A 23,164-nucleotide genomic window follows, 5' to 3' on the forward strand; every position below is an offset into this window, starting at 1 on the left:
TTTCACGCAAAGCGGGTGTTGGAGGTAAAAGGTCAAGGTTTATTTTTGTTTTCTTCCTATCGATTAAGGGACGTTACAATGAAAATATTAAACATGGCTATCAGTACGGATAAAAAAAAAAATAAAACTAAGCTTTTTTTCTTCATTTTTTTTCTTACTTCCTAAAGCGTCATTAAGTAACCCTGCTATTAGATTCTATACAGTGTTTGCTGAGAACAAATATCCAGATCTAAATTTAATCACTGTGCCGCCATACAACTTACGGTTTGCAATCACTAAGAAATTTTTCTTTGCGTGCGATTTGCTGATTATCCTCTACTTTAGAGCTTTGCGAACGTCGAAGTTGAGCTTTTGTCGCCATATTCCAACAGGAAGCAGGTCAAATTCCACTTTCCTAAACTTTGGCCCTAAATAATCTACACGGATACGGTAGTCTAGACAAATTTTTTAGTATGTCTTAGTCTTTGGTAGCGCTTTAGACCTTGCTAGAAATTTGTCACAATTTGTGTAGAATCGATCTATCTATGATAATCTATCTAAATCTAGAGTCTTGTGTAGGTCTAGATCAGGACTCTTTCTTAAATATTAATATGATATTCTTTGATAGAGCAGATCTATCTAAAAATATTCAGTAATTTTAGTTCAGATATGATTCAATTCATTTGATTGGTTTTAGTTTTAGTTTTTAGCACTGCCACTGTGACTGAAGACTAGTGACTAGAGTCAACACTGGACTGGGTAGAGTCACTAGATCTATCATTCTATCATATTCTATGTTTCTATAATTAAATCTAGATCTATATATAATAGATCTAGTCTATTTTTTTTTCTAGTCTACACACACCGGTACACTGATAATTGACTGATACACTACACTGACTACAGAGTAACAGACACAGTAATAATAGATAATAGTAAAAATATAGTTAGTAGCTTATTACTAGATCTAATATCTGATGCTGAGTTGGCTGGACAGCATATATAAATATTAAAATTATTAAATCTAGAGTCTACATGCAAACAACATCAAGATATATATATAGCTTAGATGTAATGAACTATGACTATAGATAAATGATTAAGTCATATCAGATGCTTAGGAGGCTGGGCAGGGTATATGCAAACATTCAATTTTAAACATTCCACAAGTTGGTCAGAGGATTTATTCTCATTGGGTTATTGTTCACAAACAATTTAAGGACCCTTTTTGAACACTTGAGATTTATACTTCAAACAAACATCAAAGAACTTTTGTATACAAGTGAAAAGCAAGCAAAAGGCAATTATGGAACAAGTGATGCATGGTTTCAGTGTTATTTGCAGGAGTTTCAATATCAGCCATCACAATACAATGCTATGCATGATGATCTGTTTTCAAGTATGCTTGTTATGATTGCTGACAATTATCCATGACTTTTTGGTCAAATTTAGCACATTTCCTACCAGTGGTTGATTTAAATTTTTCTTTACTTCTGCGCCTGTTTTCAGTGGAAGCTTCACTGTGGGTACCTGTATCAAATGTAAGAAATTTGATTATTTACTTATTAGTATTAATTTATAGCTTAGTTACTTACAAACCACCATTCCTCTTGGAGTATGATAACAATAGAGATTTCATTTTCCCCTATCCAGGGCCAGGTATAAGCAAGCTTCAAGACTTAAGGTGACCACTAGTTCTCATCAAGAGGAGCTTCTTGACACCCTCTTTCATTTCCTTGGGTTCTACTTCAGTCCTTGCCTTGTGATGCTAAGTGGCAGTTTATCAAAAGGTCAAGGTGTGTCCAATCCTACACCTTCTTCTCTTTTTGATTTCTTCTTTCAAAGGAGTTTGGCTGGTTCTTGAGAGGATGTCACTGCTGATTTTGATAGCATAAAATAATAACTCTTTGACTTGCATATGGCTCCGTATGTCTCGGAAGACAGTGAATGTGCCCAGGTGAATCAATAGCTTTGGTTTTGTCTTGATATGGGGAAGAATTTGGTGTGACTAATCAAGCCGATTCTGGAACGACAGAGTTTGCCACAATTCATGCATGTACTTAGGGCTAGTTGACAGGGCAGCTTTCTTCTTCTTTCTCTTGACTGATGCAGCGTCATTTCTTTTGCACTCTGCAAAGTTCGTACCAGCTTGTAAAGTCTATCTCCATGCTGTCCGGTCTTGGGCTATCTCCTCCCACATACTTTGTTCGATGCCTGTGGTTCTCATGTCTTGCTTACAGACATCCCTGTAGGTTAGTCTTGGATGGCCCTTGGGTCTGACTCACTCTGGAAGCTCAGCATACCTAGGGATTCTTCCATCTGGCATGCGATTGACATGACAGAGCCAATGTAGTCTTCTCTGTGTAAGAAGAGCATAAAAGCTATGCATATTGGCCCGTTTTAGGAGATGCACATTATGCCTTGCAGGCAGCGGTCTAGATGGACAGTACTTTTTGTACCAATTTCACTGTAATTAATTAAGCGTATTCATTATCAAGCAGACCAGTATAACTCTTCACTAGCATAGTCAAGTAGGAGAGTATGAAAATCAAAGCAAGCTCCTTCATTTGGTAGAAAAATGCAAACTACTCTACACAACCTCAGAATCTTGAAGAATCACGCTTAACTCTTTCTCTCCTAATTGACGATGCCAACATTGATTTGACCCCATTAAACTAAATCGATTTTTTTGGATTTATAAACTTTAATTTGTGTTGTATAAAAAGAGCATGCATTCCCCTATAATTCTTTACCAAATAGAACATTATCTGATAAACAAACAAAAAAGTTATTGAAGTTAATCAAAACAGCATAGAGAAATACAAATGAGCAAAAATGAATAATTCTATCAGAACTGTAATAGTAGGCTAGTAGAGACTAACAAACACTTTCTTGTCTGTTTAAATGCTGCTTTATTTATGTTAGATCGTCCGTATATATAGGCCTAAAAGGAATTCAATTATCCTCCCATCTGTTAATTAGCACATTCTTTTGACATGCCTGCAATGTGGGTTACTGGGTTACAATAACAGGACGGGCCTGACAAAACAATCACATTTACTATCACATCTCACTTCTTACAAACATTCAATGATAAAACATCTATAAAACTATTTCTACATTCTAGTACAAAATATTTACATCTAACATAGATAATCAATAGACAGTTCAATGTAACTATTCAAAGTTGAAACATTTACATTATAAAATTCTAACATTGCTATTATGTTTACAAGTTGCAAGTAATGGTTTACAGTTGTGTTTAAATATTTATATAATCGATTTTCGTAGGGACAAGAAGGGAAATGATATTGTTTCTGTAGCTGGAGAGACTATTGAAATTGTGCAAACCTTTAAATACCTTGGTACTATCCTAGACAATAAACTAAATTTTACTGCAAATACTGATTATATCAGCAAAAAAGGGCAGCAAAGATTACGACTACTAAGAAAACTGTCCTCGTTTAATGTTAGCGAAAAGGCCTTGGCTATGTTTTATCACGCTCACATCTGCAATATTTTAAGTTTCAATATCACTGCCTGGTATGGCAATCTGAGCATTAAAAATAAAAATAAACTTAATAGAATCCTAAATGCTGCTGGCAAAATCATTGGCAAAAAACAAACCCCATTTGGGCAGTTGTTTGAGACAAACATCTATAAAAAAGCTAACAAGATCCTCGAAATAAAGAATCACCCTTTGTGTCAGGACTTTGTGATTTTACCATCACAAAAGAGATACAAGACACCGATAGCAAAGACAAACAGACACAAACACTCTTTTGTTCCCCTGGCAATCAAATCATTAAATAAGAACAATCTGGTATAAACTTTGTCACATGTAAATTATGAGTGAGTCTGGTGTGAATGTACACTTTGGTTTCTTATAGTTATAATGTTTTTTGTTTGGTGTAATGCACAAATTGTAAGACAAATTTCCTTACGGATAATAAAGATTATTATTATTATTATTATTATTATAAAGCCTTTTACACAGTAGGCTGCATTTGAAATAATGAATGTCTAAATAGTAAATGTCTAAATATCTACATCAGGAAAACGTTTGGTGGTCTTACTGGTCTGCCATAGCGTGTAACCACTGGGGCTGGGCCGTATTGTGGTACAACAGGCGCTGTACTAGCAATCGCAGTCTCGGGTTCTGTAACTTGCGTTTCGTAGGATGTATCAGAATTGTCCCATTCAAATACATCTGGAGTTTCGTGTGGTCTAGAAAATGTCTTTCTTAACATTTTTCTATTTCTTCTGTATGTGGCCCCTTAAGGTGTCTGTACAAAATATGATCTTGGCGTTGAAGCTTCTGAGATGACAGTGGCTGGCTTCCATTGACTTCCAGGATTCTTTTGCATAAAGACCTTGTTTCCAGGATGAAACTGTTGTCTTTCAGTGCGTCTAGCTGTTCTGTCATAATATTTTCTTTGATCATTGTTTTTCTTTCTCCATACATCTGCCATTTCTTTCTGGTCTGGAACTTGTGGTCTGAGATAAGTATTTGTTGTCGGAAGATTAGTTCTCAAACGTCTACCCATGAGCAGCCTCGCTGGTGAAGGTCCATCTGGACTTGGGGCATTTCTGAACTGTAGCATGGCTAAATATGGGTCTTGACCCGATGCTTTAGCTTCTTTTTTCAATTCTTTTTGAAGTGCCGCTATAACCTTTCTTGCTGCATTACCACTGGTCTTATGTTTGGATCAACTTTGATTTCTTTCAAGCATCCAAGGCCAGTAAAAACATCAGCATAGTTGTTTAATGTTTCATCTTCTAAAAAATCTACTCTCTGAATAAGGTTCATCTGCTGGCAACCTGGTAGACCCAAAATTGGTTTGGAGTGTGTATCTACTACTTGAAACTCTATCCATGCAGTTTTTTCTTTTACTGAACATTTAATGTGTGTTTTGCCAACAACCTTTAAATGTTCACCACTGTATGTAGTAAGTCTTGATGATGACTTCTGGAGTTTCTTTCTTCTAAGTTGATTAAAAATCCTATAAGGAAGAATATTGACTTGTGCTCCTGTATCCAATGTAAATGTTATATGTTTGTATTCTAGAGTGATAACTGCATTCCACTCATTACATTGGTTTTGTGAACCTATACTGCCTATTAAAGAAGTTTCAGACTTGGTATCATCTGTAGCTTCAGTCTTGTAATTGATGAATTGGATGTTATTTGATCTGCATACACTAGAAAAATGGTTCATTTTGTCACATCTGTAACATATTTTACCGTAAGTTGGACACTGCTTTGGTAAATGTTGTCTGCCACAATTGCCGCAGTTCAAGGTTGATTTCGTTCTACTAAAGTTCTTTGTAGCTGAAGACACCGCTTGAACGTCACATTCTTCTTTCATGACTTTGAGTTGCCATTCAATTGCTTCCGCTGCTCGGCAAATATTTTCAGTTTTGATAATGTTCAGATCAGGTTCTCTTAAAAGTCTTGCTCTTGTGCTCTCATTTCTTATACCGCCTACTATTTGGTCTTTAATTAGTGAATCTTTTAGTGAGTCAAATTCACAATGCCTTGCCTTGAGTTTGAGATCAGTCAAAAAACTGTCAAAGGTTTCTCCTTCATTTTGACTTCTCTTGAAAAAAATATGCCTTTCAATCGTTACATTCTTCCTCGGAAGGCAATATTTTTCAAACTTGTTTAAAATGCAATTCAGTGTATGAAAAGACTTGCTGATATCGCAGACTTCACACTCATCGTCCGTCCACTGGAATGTATTGTATACTTGAACTGCTTCATGGCCAATAACAAGTAGTAACGTCATGGACTGTACTTCTTTACTTTTAGTATCAAGTCCACTTGCTATTGTGTAAATTTCAAACGACTGCTTAAAACTTCCCCAGTTTTCTGCAACATTTCCATTAAATTCCAGCGGTTGTGGCGGGTGGAGTCGGTCCATCTGACACCATGTAATAGTAGGCTAGTAGAGACTAACAAACACTTTCTTGTCTGTTTAAATGCTTCTTTATTCATGTTAGATCGTCCATATATATAGGCCTAAAAGGAATTCAATTATTCCCCCCTATCTGTTAATTAGCACATTCTTTCGACATGCCAGCAATGTGGGTTACTGGGTTACAATAACAGGACGGGCCTGACAAAACAATCACATTTACTGTCACAGGAACGATGAAAATAATTACAGAGAACAAGAGTTAATTTTACTGTCAAATGTCAGTGACAGTTGTTTTTATTTCATTGTCATGACAGTCTCTTAAGTTTCACTCTCACAAAAATGTTGTAGATATGAAATGTAAATATGTTATCAATGCTTTAGTTAAGTTTAACTCTGTATATGGCTGCCTAGTCATGTGTTGTGCATTCAGAAATGTTGTCCTGATTGTCTCACGTTGGTACCTTCCTGTAGCCATCCCCTGCCATAATGCAGGAGGTTTGGGCTAAGATGTAATAATCTTCAATTCTGAGGGAATATATATATTGATATATCATATCATCGTATATCATTCGAACACAGCTACCATCTCTTGAAGAACTTTTTCATGAAAGATGCCTTTACAGAACGCACACGATTCTTAAAGACAACCTGCACTCATTAAATCACTGTTACATAAGATCTGAATGAAGTGGTCGTCTCCTTTCCATTAGGACTAAAACAGAAAGATTTAAAAACTCCTTTATCTCACTTTTGTTCAGAGTGTTACAAGGCCATCTGTTGTTATCGAGAAGTACATAGAAGTTCATAAATCGCTGGTTGTGAGTGTGTATGTGTTTCGTGTGTGGATGTTGTTCATATTTGCATCTATATTGTTATTGTTACAGTAGTTGCGCCGAGGTGGTCAATTGTAGTCAAACTGAATTTCTATTTGATTGGACCAATAAAAATTTTCTTATCTTATACCACTGCAGTATAGTCTTCAAAGGGAATAATATTTTTTTTAGGGTAACATCTACTTTATTATCCAAAAGTGTGCTTTTTTTTTGTGAAAACAACAACTTATTGTATGCACATACATTAAAAAAAATGAAACAATATTTTGTAAGCATTGGGGTAATCCATTTATAATAATAATATATTATACACAATAGTGACTGTATATTGTGTAAATATGACTGACGCACAGGTGCCACCTACGAGTTGGTGTACTCACAAACTGTTTTTATTTCTTTATTTGCAACGTTACATACTTTAATTCTTAACATTTCAATTTCTTTTTATTGCCTAAACCTGAGAGCTTCATGATTTTTAACTACGTAACTATTATATCAGTTATATATTTATTACCAGCCATTATATGGAGTTATATATTTATTACTAGCGTGCCAATCTAGTTTGACGTCAGTATGCTATTATAATATTCCTGGCTTCATTTTTTTTTTATTATTCTTTTATTCTTTATTTTAATTTTACTTCACCCACTGAGCTAAATTATTTAATTTTTTTTTTTTTTTTTTTTTTTGCACTCTTAGGTAGAATTGTGAAGAAACCATTTTAAGATTGTTTTCTCATGTCTTCAAAAAACAACATGGATGTCTTAGAGCTTGATAGTTTTTTAAATCAATCATTTCTTGACCTTGAGAAAATCGATGAAAATTTGTTCCGGTAGGTCATGTTGAAACTGTTGTTATGGATATATAGATTGTCTGGCTGTATCTTAAACTTTATAAAAAAAAAAAAAACATTTTTGATTTATAAAAGGTAGGTTGTTTTAGTCTTATTTTAATTGTTATTTTATATTTGCTTGTAATATGATAACATCAATCCTACAAAAGTCTCAGAGCAGCCATTTATTGTCTCATATTCATCATTTCTAAAATTTATAGAAAAAAAAAATATATATATATATTGTGACGATCACACTTGCCGGGGATTATATTATCAACTTCTCTGTATTTTCTCCAAAACCTTCTTTAATAATACTTCTCCAACTTTCTTATACAAATAACTTCTCAATTCAAATCTTAAAGATACACAAAACTTCACTTATAATACTTTAACTACTGTAACTTCAATTAAGGTAATTTCCACTTATATCACTTCAACTATTAAAACCCGCTAATATCACAAAACTTATAACTCTACCAAACCATTTCTAAGCGAGGACCATTGCTCTACAAGAACCACTACTATGTGAGGACCCAGTCTAAGTGACTTTCCCCTAATTTATACATTTCCTAATCGTACATTCCAGAATCATGGAAACTTCTCAAATAATTATTTTAGTAGCTTTGACCTTCTAGAAGCTGACGTGTGCTATTTTTTTCCCTTAACCTCTTTCTTTGATTGGATACCTAAAATTAACTTGTTTACCCTGGACACTTGCACTGGTTTGACCTCGCTTCTAGAATTGGTTGAAATAGGTCACAGACTCGACTCATGACAATATATAATTATAAAAGGAGAATAATGTTTAATAAGTATTATTTCCTCCCCCCCCCCCCCCCAACCAATTGTTAGAGTTAAGGTTACAATACTATGTAATTTTTCAAACTAAAAAATGTAAACATTTGTAATGTTCACTCTCCTATCCCTTAGTCTGTTGAACCATTGGGGCACCACACAAGATCTGTTAACTTTCTCCATTCCTCTCTGTTTTTTGTCGTGGATAGAATTTCTTTCAATGACAGGCCTGTCCATTCTTGTGTAGTTGTCTTCCCATAGCTTTCTCTGTTCCCTGAAGGAAGATCTTTGCAAGCCCTGAGGACCTTGTGATATGGCTATAGAGTTTAAGTTTGCATTTTTTTTTACAGCGGTTAGCCGGCCATCTTGGGGGTCCCATTGCTGTACTAAACCTGTTTCTAATCTCTTCATTTGTGATGTGGTCTTTGTAAGTGGTACCTAGGATCTTTCTGTAAACTTGTAATGTTATGCATGTGAAAAAAAAAAAAATCCAAGCTTTGATAGTGAAATATTAGCAACCTGAAATATTACCAAATGATAACATTGAAAAGTACTGTATACATTACAATAGAGTCTCTCGGTAACTGAAGAGACTATAAAAGTAGCTCAAAGATATGAAGGAGCTCATAATTGGGTCTGAATGAAATATACAGACTGCAGAACTGAACAATTAAAGAATCATCAATTTACAAGCTAATAGCTTAGTCTTATGCTAACATCTGTATGGTGGGAAGCGTGGTCGAGAGGCCAAGTGCGCTTGAACTTGGCTTGGCTTGGCTACCTAGAAGGGGGCTCGAGGTTCAACACCCGACTCGGGCAGAGCTGTGTTTACCGAGTGCCTAAAGGCAGCACGGAAAAACCAACTCCTATATACCCCCTCCTACCCCCCCCCCCCCCCCACTGGTCCACAAATGAGATTGTACCAAAAGCGCTCTGAGCATGCTATAAGCATGAAGGTAGCACTATATAAAAAAGCTATAATAATAATAATAATTTTGAGTTTAACCTTCCTTGTATGGTTCTAAAATCTGACGTTAAATTTTTGTTTTCAATTAGAGAAAATCTTGAACATAACCAGTAAGATTATTGGCATCAAACTGAGACCTTAGCAGCAGCAAATAAGCTGACAACTTATTGGCAACAGCAAGATATTATCTAACATCCTAAAGCTAAAATATTGTATATATTTTGGCCAAAAAAAAAACCCACTCTTAAGATCTCAATTTTCATCATTAACCATTCCTAGCCATGAATGTCTTATAAATAATTTGCTTTTTTTTTTAAAATAAATTATTGCATTTTCTGTGAAGTTGCACAGAATTAGAACAATTAAGTTTCTGCAGGATAATAGAACTGTTGTTTTTTTTTTAATTACCATTGATGAAGTTGAACTTAATAATAAATATTGATAGATTTTCATTTCTTATTGCAGTAGTAAAACTTTATGGAAACACAAGATTGCCCGTGGAGTCTATGGTGGCCAATTGATTGGTCACTCTCTAGTGGCAGCATCCAGTGGCTTCCCAGAGGATCAACATATCCATAGTTTGCATTCTTATTTTCTTAGGCAAGGTAGGACTGGAGAAAAAGTTTTCCTAGACAAAAGAAATTTTTGCTTCGTAAACAAATTTTCGTTTACATTTCTGATGTTCCTTCAAATTCAAAGAGAATTACATCCTAGCATAAACCAAACCTCTATTTGGGATGGCAGCAGGAAGGCTTTGAACCTGGGACCATCTGGACAACAGTTAAGAATGCATACCACATGACCAGGCATTTGTTATTTTTGGAGGCGCTGTGGCTGAGCAGTAAAGTGCTTGGCTTCTAAACTGGGGGTCCCGGGTTCAAATCCTGGTGAAGACTGGGATTTTAAACTTTGGGCTCCTCAGAGTCCACCCAGCTCTAATGGGTACCTGACATTAGTCTGGGAAAAGTAAAGGCAGTGGATCATTGTGATGGCCACATGACATCCTCATTAACCGTGGGCCACAGAAACAGAAACTTCTGTTTCATAGTTTCCAAACTACATAAAATCATAAACGGTTTTCAACTTTGTTTCTAAAGTTATGACCAAACTCTTTTAAGTTTTATTAATAATCAAATGTACTATTCAACTGATCATCCATTTATTTTCAAACATTGTACAGATAACTTGTTAGAATAGTTTAGATCAGAATGCACATAAGGCAGGAAAAAACAACAACACTGTGTTATTGTCCTAACTAATTTATGTCATAAAATTTTAAAAATAATTTTGATCTTTATTTATTTTCATACAATGTAGTAAGCCATTATTCGAATTACTAGAAGCTATTCAATAACACTGCTTGCAAATTTCTCAATCTCTTCAGGCAATACCAAGTTTCCCATGCTTTATTATGTGGATAAAACAAGAGATGGCAATACTTACTGCGCTTGCTCCGTGAAAGCTGTCCAGTTTGGACAGACAGTCTACACGATGCAGGCATCTTTTAAAAAGTCTGAAGCATCAAATATAAGCCATCAGATCACAATGCCAACGGTTAGTTTCAACATTTCAACATCGTCTGTAATACCTATACATATACAAGTATCCAGTGGTTAATACATAATACACATTGTTGATATGTTACCCTAGTTGATAGATATAGTTGATAATTATTGTTATAACTGTGGTGGCAATGCTGGTGGGGTAATCGTGTGTGTGATCAGCTGGTTTAGATAACGTAGGCTAGAGCTAGTGAGTGGTCAACTGTGATGACTGACAAAGCTGGGTGACTCTTCTGGAAAGATCTGTATTCTAAACACTACTCATGCAATTTGTATTGTGATATGGTCTTGTGTTCATTCAGAAGGGACCAATGATGTTCTATCGCTTTGAGAGGCCTGTGAAGATTGAATTGCCTGGGCCAAGTCGCTTCATGATTTAGTCCGGTACAGTGAGCCCAGGGTTTAATCCAGGATGAGTCGAAGGGGCCAGTAGAGTTTGGTACAGAAGTAGAGAGTTTATGTGGCAGTACAGTTATCAACAGTGAAGCATTTGTACAGTCATTGTATTGAGTTGCAGTGGTTCAGTATTGGCTGTAAATTTATTAAAACATTAAAGAGTTAAGTTATTTGGAGCTTCTGTTGTAAAGTTCTTTTGAGTTGGTTGTGCAGTGTTGGCAGAGAGCCTTAATGGAAAGTAAATAGAGAGATAATTACAGTATATATATATCTATTAGTAATTGATACATTACTTAATCTCTATAGATGATACATGTATCAATAGTAGATGCATATTCCCATACTTGATACATGTACCAGTGCCCATAATTAACTATTAGATGAAGCTAAAGTTAAAACATGTCCCAGTCAGTAGTTGTTAATAATTTGAATATGGATTACTAAATCTTCTTATTACCAAGGTAAAATTAAAGGGTTTAGAATTAATAAAAGTGCTTTTCTCATGTATGTCCTTTGCAAGCATAAATTAACAATAGCTACCCACCAGACATTTCTGACATTTTGGGTCCTGTTCACTGTTAACACCCAAGCCATGAATTTCAACATTTTATAAATGTGGCATTTTCATTAATGAATTCCAACATTTAAGATGTGATACTTTCATTTCTTTCATCCTGGACAGCAAACATAATGCACTAGAATCATCAAAAGTTCAAGTGTAGCCCTTCAAAAGTCATTCCAATAGGTCTAATCAATAGCATGAAACCATATTATTTATCTCTCTAGGATGATTATGAAAAATTAGCTCAATAGGACAGGTACAGCTTATGCTTAATTGTATTTTAAAAAGCTGGTTTATCATTCACACACATGTGTCACTGTGAAAGAATAAATTTGAAACATTTTTAAGTTTAAGTAATTGTGTAACTTCAGAATGATTTTTTTTTTGTGTGTTTAAGGTTCCACCTCCTGACAAATTGAAAACACCATTTGAGATCTTAGATATCTTAAAACAGTAAGTTTTTGTTTTGCTTTTCAACTTTTGAAAAATCGCATACAAGTTTCAAATTCTCTGAAAGTTTTAGCCAACACTAATTTGTATTAAACATTGAGGCATGTGAAGTAAATCTATTTCTATTGTCTATGATTAACAAGGGTGACATATGTGGTAAGCACAGAAACCAGATATTTAATAGTTTTAGCAGTTAACCTAAGACTACAATATATGGCTGCCTACAATATATGGCTGCGGTTTGTGCGCTGGACTGTCGTTCGGATTTGTCGAGGGTTCAAACCCTGCCCGCTCCTATCCCCCGTCGTCCTGCGGGAGGTTTGGACTAGGAAGTAAACTATCTTCAACTCTGAAGGAACATCCGAAACATGTAAAACATTTTAAACAAACATATAAACTTTGAAATCTCAAAACTAATCACAATGGGGATTGGGTCCAATGATGACCTTTTGACCACTGTCAAGAAACGCAAATTAAGACTGTACTGTCATATAACCAGATCCTCAGGGCTCATAGAGGAAGCGATGGGAGGACAACATTAACGCCCTATGGAAGAGACTTAAAATCCTGATAAAAGACAGAGAGGAATGGTGAGAGATGATTAATTCACTAGTATTCCAGTAGTTCATGGAACACCTATTCAGACCTCGCAGTACACTAGGGTTCTGAGGAACACAGTTTGGGAAAACACTGTGATAGATCATGAATTGCAATAACTGATCAATTAATCTTTCTGAAAAAAAAAATAAGCAAAGTGTTCGGCTAAATACTCAGAATGTGTGAAGTGTTCTGTTAAGGAAAAAATTTGGGAACCACTGATCTATCATATGAGAATAGGTTTCTATTTTATATAGATTTTATATTTTTATTGTTAACCCTTAAAGTGCTGATCTGTTTTACAATGAAGACATGCAAAATGAAATAACAATGTTCATGTTAAGGGGCTAAACTATTACACGCATTTTAAGGGTTAAGAATTTTCACTTAGACAGTTTCCTCCCTTTGCACTGTATGTTCTTTTCTGGTCATTTAGCTTCTCACTGGTCTGTATGAACTATTTGGATAGATTGATATTCTTATTTCATGTTAAAAAAAGTCTGAAATGAGAGGGTTGTAAAATGCTTTTCTGATGCATCACTTATCTTTGGAAATAGGATAGCTATCTGTTTTAAAGACTAAAATCATTTAATATAGAAACCCTTCAGAATAGAAGACTTAAAAAGTAAATTAGCAATTATATATAAAACACTGAACCATAATGCTCCTTCTTCCCCAATGCGTTTAAAGCATGGAATGGGTTGCTTGAGTCAGCCAGGAAAACAAATGACTTTGCCGAATTTAAGTCATTGATTAACATGCATGACTAGATTGACCTAGGAACACACATAGGGCATAATCATCTTCTTTTTGAAGTAATGTCTGTATTTCATAAGATAAGACAAATGGAATCACTTCACATTCTTTATCTGCTTAAGGTTGTTATTGTATTCTTTTTTTTGTTTTGAAAGTTGCTTTCACAGCTATTTCTCAGGATTAAACAAACCTTAAAATGTATTATTTTGACTGTAAAACCTTGAACATGTCTCCTTGATTTTGCTGTGAACAATCTCTGGGGAAAAAAATCTTTTTATCACTAGTTATTGTGATTTTACATCATTATATGCATCACCAAGCAGCCTAAAGTTGAAGGATGCTGACTAAATGTGTCACATTACATGAAAATGACTCTGGGTGTAGGTAAATTGTTTAATACAAAAAAAAAAAAGCAGTCTGGAAAATGGGAAATTATTCTGTTAGTTTTTGTCAATGTAGGACTACTAGGTTTCTATAAATCTTGTCAGAATCTCAAAGTTGTTCAGAGTCAAATTAGTTTTAGTCTAAGTTACACCCAATTCTTTCATGAAAATACACGTCTATTACATTGAACCATTTTACTTGGATTCAGACAGGAGCTGATCTCCTCCCAAAGACATGAGATGGGGGTAGAATGGTTTCAAGATTTTCCTATGGAAACTCGATGGGTCAGTCCAGACACCATTTACGCCTTTCAGCCGGAATATCCAAAATGTCTGATATGGATGAAAGCGCGGGGCCACATAGGTAAAAAAAGAAATTGTTTTGTATTGGTTCATTCTTCATTAGTTTAATTCTATCTCCTTGTCATTTCTTTTGCTTTTTTCATTTAATTTTTTTTTTTTATAATCATTTCTTGTTGTCTTGGCGTGTGGTTATATTTATATTGGTAGTTACTGAAGCAAACTCTTTCTACGAGCAGACCTTTGATAAATTATCAATTGTCAAATTTTAATTTGTGCTACATTGGTTAAAGTGTGTGATCCTTATTTATCTAAATTTAGCCCTTACTAGTAGATGCTTTGACTCTTTATATGTCATCCTATATTCTCTTTTTCTATATCCATGTCTTCTATCTATCTGTCTTCTATCTATATGTGATCTGTTCAGTTTTTTTGGTGACTTTTTTTTTCTTCATCTTGATCATCATTGTCATCAAACTCCAGTCGAGTGACGGCTTGAAAGGCTAAATCCTCTCTTGAAAAAGCCCTGGACAGAATCCCTGCTGTCATGCATAGTGCATGGATTTCATACAGGTCAAGCAGGGCCAGCCCTAACTTTGCGAAACAGATTGGGCGATGCCCAGTCTGGGTAGGGATAAGGGTAATAAGTGAAAATTTACATTTTGTAATAGAAAAAAAATTTTTGTTTCCATTTATTCATTCTTTACTAAGTGCAAAATCATGATAAAGTTAACTTTAAGAGACTTGCGTGTAGCGAAATCATACAGTATATCATCAAAATTCTGTTTCCTACATTGTTCAATTAATCTTCATGATTGTTTACTTCAAGTAATTGAATCACACCCCAATATAACAATTTTGTCTATTTTTCTGGAGATTTGTATGGTTTCAGGAGATTCCCGTAAGCCCATGGAAAATCGGGAGGCCTCTGGAACCCTGTAATATAAGTTATAATGGTTAAGATTTAACGCATTTAACGTATTTAAGAATTAGCGCAGGGCCTATGAAAGTGCGGGGCCCACTGCGGCCGCATAGGTTGCAGTGGCCTAAGACCGGCCCTGAGTCAAGAGCTTTTGGTTTCCCAGACCTATCGAAATGGAGGTCAGCCAGTATGGGGCAATTGAAAAGAATATATGACACGATTTCCTCTTCCTCACGGCAGCGGATGCCTTGTATGTCGAAGTTGTGCAAAGTAAAAGTCAACAAGATAGTGGCTTATTCTGTGCTGTGATATTGTTGAATTTCTCTACTTACTTGTAGACACACAGACAAAATCAATTCAAAGAACTTGACAACTCCAATTCAAATTTTTTATTAATTTTTTTACCATACAAAATAATGATTTGTCGCTGTACACAAATTACATAGAAAACACACATAGACCCCTACCTGTGTATCCAGTTCATTCATAACACTATTACATTACTACAGTACCTACCCTGTCTGGTTGGCATTCCTCATCTGCCATCTGGTTAGCATAGGTGAAAGCGAGAATCAATTACAAGGTCGCCACACTTTGTCATCAGTGTATATATAACAATGAGATGCCCTTGTACCTTAGCGAACTGATTACTCCATATGTCCCCCAGAGAGCCCTGCGCTCAATGGACTCAACGCTTTTAGTAGTGCCACGTTTCTCCCTCAAAAGCTACGGTCTGCGTGCTTTTTCAGTTCACGGACCAAAGGTTTGGAACTCACTCCCCATTGATCTCAGACAGACAACATGCTACACCACTTTTAAGAAGAACATTAAGACCTATCTGTTTAAAACTTTTTTAGATTAACTGTCATTTTAGCTCTCGTGTTTTTGTTTGTAATGTTGTTTTATGCTCGTTATTTTAATTGATTGCTTTTTCCTTAGGTAAAGATCTACATCAAAATGTCCACAAGTGTTGCATTGCCTATCTCTGTGACATGCTGCTTCTGCGTACATCTCTGATGTCTTTAAGTAGCACAGCTAACAGTGTTTTCATGGCTTCTTTAGATCATTCCATGTGGTTTCATGCACCTTGCCATGCAGACGAATGGATGCTGTTTGAAATAGAAGCTGAGAATACAGGTGTGTTGCTTTATTGACCTTAAAACTCACAGTGAAATATATATGACAGCAACTCAAAGTAACTGTATACAATTTTTGTTGTAACAATGTAATAATGTTTTTTTAGGAAAAGAAAATGTTATAGGGTAGAAAAGTTTTCAATGCCACCGCAATAAAGAAATTGGGATACCCATACCTCATGATCCGACTCTCAACCTTTCTGGCATTATTCTAATGAAGTTATGAATGTAACATTTGGGAACAACTCATGCGTAAGCTGTTGAATGCTACAGCTTAGGGTCTATACTTTTTTTTCTAAGCGTTTTTTCTTGACGCCCCTTAAGGTATCATAATTCCGTTTTTTGTTTTTTTTTATTACTTACAGCCCTCAATTGGTTGCTCTTTTTTAGTTAACTACATTAATTTGTCTAGCCCTAAAAATTCTTCTTGTTTATATAACACTATTATATCGCTACCTGGTTGTCAGATGTGCTCTTTGGCCTGCCTTCATGATAGTCACGGGTTCAAACTCTTCTTGATGCATTTTAGAATTCAATGTCCGAAGCATAGAAGTCAAATATTATAGAAATCAAATATTATTTTTATTATTTATTGGCTGGGTTAAAACTTAATTTAACAAAGAAATTACTTATTTTCAACTTGTGTTAATCACATTTTTGTATGGAATTCGGGTGAAGATTTTTAAAAATGTATATTTTGTTTTTCCACTCAGGCTATGGCTTCCCAGCAAAAGCTAGGAATAATAGTCACATATATAAATAATTTAGTTTCCTCACTTACCCTCGTATCAGACGAGATTTGTTCCAGTTTTCTAAGTTGTTTGGTGGTGGGTTTTTTTTGCAGTTCATTTTTTATATGTATTTAATTGTTTAATTTATAGGTGATGGCCGTACTTTATGTCATGGAAGAATATGGGACATAAATGGAGTCCATATCACTACAGTCTCTCAGGAAGGAGTGCTTAGAGTTAATTCCAACCTTTGATATTTTTATGTATATATTAGTGTGTGATGTTACATGATTGAAATAAATTTGTACTGCTCATATTTTTTTTTATTATTTGTTAAAATGCTGAATTAAAAACTGAACAAAATACATTGCGGAAACTTGAGTAAACACAAGTTAGTTTAGATCAGAGAGGTGAGTTGTTTATTTATCAGAGTTAGGGTTATTAATTATCCTCATGCATAAATGGATTAATTTAATTTGGGTTACTGTGAGCTGCTGTTAGCATGAACTATTTGAATGTTGGTGCATATGTAAATTAATGTAATATGGATGGGTCTGTGAAGGAATCTTGTTTGCATGAATATTAAGAATGTTGGTTGTGGGTGTCTGTTGTTAATTGAATGAGTGAAGATGCTGATGAACTAGTGAACCTAAATTGCATTTAAAGTTAGTAAGTTAGAAATTTGTAAAGAGAGTTGAAGACAGGAGCTGTATAATAAAGATAGAAATGTTCTGGTCTTAATAAACATTGAAGCTGTTAAATGAGTTTGGCTTGTCTTTGCTGTTGTTAGAGAATAAATTTAAAGCATTCAATCATAATACAGCTAGTACACAATTGAACAGATGTAGATGTTTAAATTCTTAGTGAAATGAATTTGCAATTAAATAAATTTTATTTTATAAATATGCTTAGAGTCAACTTGAAAGCAGGTTTATATAGAACCTAGATGTAACTACAAAAACAAGTTGAAAGTAGGTGCATATAGAAACTAGATGTAACACTACAAAAACAAGTTGAAAGTAGGTGTATATAGAAACTAGATGTCACTACAGAAACAAGTTGAAAGTAGGTGCATATAGAAACTAGATGTAACTCTAAAAAAACAAGTTGAAAGTAGATGTATATAGAAACTAGATGTCACTACAGAAACAAGTTGAAAGTAGGTGTATATAGAAACTAGATGTAACACTACAAAAATAAGTTGAAATTAGGTGTATATAGAACCTAGATGTAACTACAAAAATAAGTTGAAAGTAGGTGTATATAGAAACTAGATGTAACACTACAAAAACAAGTTGAAAGTAGGTGCATATAGAAACTAGATGTAACACTACAAAAACAAGTTGAAAGTAGGTGTATATAGAAACTAGATGTCACTACAGAAACAAGTTGAAAGTAGGTGCATATAGAAACTAGATGTAACACTACAAAAATAAGTTGAAATTAGGTGTATATAGAACCTAGATGTAACTACAAAAATAAGTTGAAAGTAGGTGTATATAGAAACTAGATGTAACACTACAAAAATAAGTTGAAATTAGGTGTATATAGAAACTAGATGTCACTACAGAAACAAGTTGAAAGTAGGTGTATATAGAAACTAGATGTAACACTACAAAAATAAGCTGAAAGTAGGTGTATATAGAACCTAGATGTAACTACAAAAATAAGTTGAAAGTAGGTGTATATAGAAACTAGATGTAACACTACAAAAATAAGCTGAAAGTAGGTTTATATAGAAACTAGATGTAACACTACAAAAACAAGTTGAAAGTAGGTTTATATAGAAACTAGATGTAACACTACAAAAACAAGTTGAAAGTAGGTTTATATAGAAACTAGATGTCACTACAAAAACAAGTTGAAAGTAGGTGTATATAGAAACTAGATGTAACACTACAAAAACAAGTTGAAAGTAGGTGTATATAGAAACTAGATGTAACACTACAAAAATAAGCTGAAAGTAGGTGTATATAGAAACTAGATGTAACACTACAAAAACAAGTTGAAAGTAGGTGTATATAGAAACTAGATGTCACTACAAAAACAAGTTGAAAGTAGGTGTATATAGAAACTAGATGTCACTACAAAAACAAGTTAAAAGTAGGTGTATATAGAAACTAGATGTCACTACAAAAACAAGTTGAAAGTAGGTGTATATAGAAACTAGATGTCACTACAAAAACAAGTTGAAAGTAGGTGTATATAGAAACTAGATGTCACTACAAAAACAAGTTGAAAGTAGGTGTATATAGAATCTAGATGTAACACTACAAAAACAAGTTGAAAGTAGGTGTATATAGAAACTAGATGTAACACTACAAAAACAAGTTGAAAGTAGGTGTATATAGAAACTAGATATAACACTACAAAAATAAGCTGAAAGTAGGTGTATATAGAAACTAGATGTCACTACAAAAACAAGTTGAAAGTAGGTGCATATAGAAACTAGATGTAACACTACAAAAACAAGTTGAAAGTAGGTGCATATAGAAACTAGATGTAACACTACAAAAACAAGCTGAAAGTAGGTGCATATAGAGCCTAGATGTAACTACAAAAACAAGTTGAAAGTAGGTGCATATAGAAACTAGATGTCACTACAAAAATAAGTTGAAAGTAGGTGCATATAGAAACTAGATGTAACACTACAAAAACAAGTTGAAAGTAGGTGCATATAGAAACTAGATGTAACACTACAAAAACAAGTTGAAAGTAGGTGCATATAGAAACTAGATGTAACACTACAAAAACAAGTTGAAAGTAGGTGCATATAGAAACTAGATGTCACTACAAAAACAAGTTGAAAGTAGGTGCATATAGAAACTAGATGTCACTACAAAAATAAGCTGAAAGTAGGTGCATATAGAAACTAGATGTCACTACAAAAACAAGTTGAAAGTAGGTGCATATAGAAACTAGATGTAACACTACAAAAATAAGCTGAAAGTAGGTGCATATAGAAACTAGATGTCACTACAAAAACAAGTTGAAAGTAGGTGTATATAGAAACTAGATGTCACTACAAAAACAAGTTGAAAGTAGGTGCATATAGAAACTAGATGTAACACTACAAAAACAAGTTGAAAATAGGTGCATATAGAAACTAGATGTAACACTACAAAAACAAGTTGAAAGTAGGTGCATATAGAAACTAGATGTCACTACAAAAACAAGTTGAAAGTAGGTGCATATAGAAACTAGATGTAACACTACAAAAACAAGTTGAAAGTAGGTGCATACAGAAACTAGATGTAACACTACAAAAACAAGCTGAAAGTAGGTGCATATAGAGCCTAGATGTAACTACAAAAACAAGTTGAAAGTAGGTGCATATAGAAACTAGATGTCACTACAAAAATAAGTTGAAAGTAGGTGCATATAGAAACTAGATGTAACACTACAAAAACAAGTTGAAAGTAGGTGCATATAGAAACTAGATGTAACACTACAAAAACAAGTTGAAAGTAGGTGCATATAGAAACTAGATGTAACACTACAAAAACTAGTTGAAAGTAGGTGCATATAGAAACTAGATGTCACTACTAAAACAAGTTTAAAGTAGGTGCATATAGAAACTAGATGTAACACTACAAAAATAAGCTGAAAGTAGGTTTATATAGAACCTAGATGTAACTACAAAAACAAGTTGAAAGTAGGTGCATATAGAAACTAGATGTAACACTACAAAAATAAGCTGAAAGTAGGTTTATATAGAACCTAGATGTAACTACAAAAACAAGTTGAAAGTAGGTGTATATAGAAACTAGATGCAACTCACTACAAAAAGTCTTGAAAGTAGATGTATATAGAATATTATAGAAACTAGATGTAACACTACAAAAACAAGTTGAAAGTATGTGCATATAGAAACTAGATGTAACACTACAAAAACAAGTTGAAAGTAGGTGCATATAGAAACTAGATGTAACACTACAAAAACAAGTTGAAAGTATGTGCATATAGAAACTAGATGTAACACTACAAAAACAAGTTGAAAGTAGGTGCATATAGAAACTAGATGTAACACTACAAAAATAAGCTGAAAGTAGGTGCATATAGAAACTAGATGTAACACTAGAAAAATAAGCTGAAAGTATGTGCATATAGAAACTAGATGCAACTCACTACAAAAACGTCTTGAAAGTAGATGTATATAGAATATTATAGAAACTAGATGTAACACTACAAAAACAAGTTGAAAGTATGTGCATATAGAAACTAGATGTAACTACAAAAACGTCTTGAAAGTAGATGTATATAGAAACTAGATGTCACTACAAAAACGTCTTGAAAGTAGATGTATATAGAATATTATAGAAACTAGATGTAACACTACAAAAACAAGCTGAAAGTATGTGCATATAGAAACTAGATGTCACTACAAAAACGTCTTGAAAGTAGATGTATATAGAAACTAGATGTCACTACAAAAACGTCTTGAAAGTAGATGTATATAGAAACTAGATGTCACTACAAAAACGTCTTGAAAGTAGATGTATATAGAAACTAGATGTAACTACAAAAACGTCTTGAAAGTAGATGTATATAGAAACTAGATGTCACTACAAAAACGTCTTGAAAGTAGATGTATATAGAAACTAGATGTAACTACAAAAACGTCTTGAAAGTAGATGTATATAGAAACTAGATGTAACTCACTACAAAAACTAGTCTTTTCTGCCTAACGTCTCTATAAACCTTTTTCACAGCTATCTGTGGCATTTTACGTCTCGAGAGACGATCTTTTCCTTTGCAACTTCTTGTGTGACTAAAGAGGCCAATCCTTGATACACAGCTGCGATCGCAGGTTGGGCATATGTAGGCTAATCACCAGGCGCCATTGCATTTTCACCCTTCTTTCTGCTTCTGTTGTGTATGACATCTGCAATCCGTGACCCTTCCTTTATGCTCTCTCTCCATGTGGATCTATCCAGTGACACCTCTTCCCAGCTGCTAGAGTCGATTTTGAAGAGCTTCATGTCGCGTTTGCATACATCCGTATAACGTAAAAGTTGGCGACCAGCGGCTCTCCTGCCTTCTATTAGATCGCCATACAGAATGTCTTGTGGAAGTCGACCTACTGGCTTCTACGAACGTGGCAAGCCAGCCGTCTGCTGCTGATAACAGAGCGGATGTCCTGGCACCCTGCTTTTCGTAGCACTTCCTCATTGGTTATCTTATCTTGCCACCTTATTTTAAAGATCCGCATTAGGCATCGGAGGTGGAAGACATTCAGCTTTTTTTCCTGCCATGAGTAGGTTGACCATGTTTCACTTCCGTACAGCAAGGTGCTCAACACACAGGTCCGGTAGACTATGGCTTTAGTACTGTTAGTCAGCAATATGTTTTCCCAGAGTCTTTTCTGCAACCGTGACATGGTGGCCATTGCCTTGGCTATCCTGTTGTTAATGTCTTTATCCAGTAGAGTGTTGTTGGGTATGATGGAGCCAAGGTAACAAAAGTGATCAACAATTTCTCAGCTATCACACACGTGACATACTATCTTGTAGTTTCATCAGAAACTCTTCAGCCAAAAGCAACAGCTACCATTGCCTCTTCATATGTTTGCATGCACTGGTCTCTATGAGCAGTTCTTTTCCATAATAAAAGCTACAAAAACACCTAACCGTTCGAGATTATCTGATCAAAATTTTGTCATCTGTGATGAAAGCGTCAGTGGCAAACAAATTTCAACCTGACATTAATAAAATGGTATCCCAGAAAAGATGTCAAGCATCAGGACAAAGAAAATAATGCGTAACCAAAGTATTTTTTAATTAGCCAAAAGTACTACAAATTTAGCAAGGGACAGATATGCCATTAATTATTGTATTCTATTACATTATTTCTAATTTACAAAAAAACTAGTAGGCTGTTTTGCAACTGATTTTTTTTTTTTTTTTGCGGCGAGTTATCTTCATTACATTCTAGTGATTTAGCGTAAATCTAGATCTATCGTATCTCTAGAGCAGGTATGGGCAAATTACGGCCCGCGGCCACATGCGGCCCACTGAAGTGTTTTATGCGGCCCGCGAAT

At 34.6% G+C, this 23,164-nt stretch overlaps 2 protein-coding genes across 9 annotated transcripts in view; one reads left to right on the top strand and one right to left on the bottom strand.

Moving 5' to 3' along the window:
• LOC106051926 (diacylglycerol O-acyltransferase 1-like) overlaps nucleotides 1-390 on the bottom strand; it is a 37,538-nt gene extending 37,148 nt beyond the window's left edge. The window contains exon 1 of the mRNA XM_056034691.1: nucleotides 264-390. Within this exon, the coding sequence (XP_055890666.1) occupies nucleotides 264-361 (98 nt within the window). The 5' untranslated portion in view covers nucleotides 362-390. The remainder of the gene's footprint in view (nucleotides 1-263) is intronic.
• Nucleotides 140-17,885, top strand: LOC106051927 (acyl-coenzyme A thioesterase 8-like). 8 transcript variants are annotated; one of them, XM_056034695.1, is made up of 9 exons: nucleotides 474-554; nucleotides 1,200-1,520; nucleotides 7,432-7,564; nucleotides 9,795-9,934; nucleotides 10,714-10,883; nucleotides 12,247-12,302; nucleotides 14,245-14,399; nucleotides 16,197-16,394; nucleotides 17,275-17,885. In XM_056034695.1, the coding sequence occupies exons 3-9, from the start codon at nucleotides 7,470-7,472 to the stop codon at nucleotides 17,376-17,378; spliced, it is 918 nt and encodes a 305-aa protein (XP_055890670.1). In that variant the 5' UTR covers nucleotides 474-554; nucleotides 1,200-1,520; nucleotides 7,432-7,469; the 3' UTR covers nucleotides 17,379-17,885. The 8 variants fall into 8 exon arrangements, with proteins under 8 accessions (XP_013062608.2, XP_013062603.2, XP_013062605.2 ...); XM_013207154.2 differs by lacking the exons at nucleotides 474-554; nucleotides 1,200-1,520 and adding an exon at nucleotides 140-264; XM_013207149.2 differs by lacking the exons at nucleotides 474-554; nucleotides 1,200-1,520 and adding an exon at nucleotides 239-378.
• Nucleotides 17,886-23,164: the final 5,279 nt, after the last annotated feature.

Source organism: Biomphalaria glabrata, chromosome 7 (genome assembly GCF_947242115.1).
Source record: "Biomphalaria glabrata chromosome 7, xgBioGlab47.1, whole genome shotgun sequence".
Lineage (NCBI taxonomy): Eukaryota > Metazoa > Mollusca > Gastropoda > Planorbidae > Biomphalaria > Biomphalaria glabrata.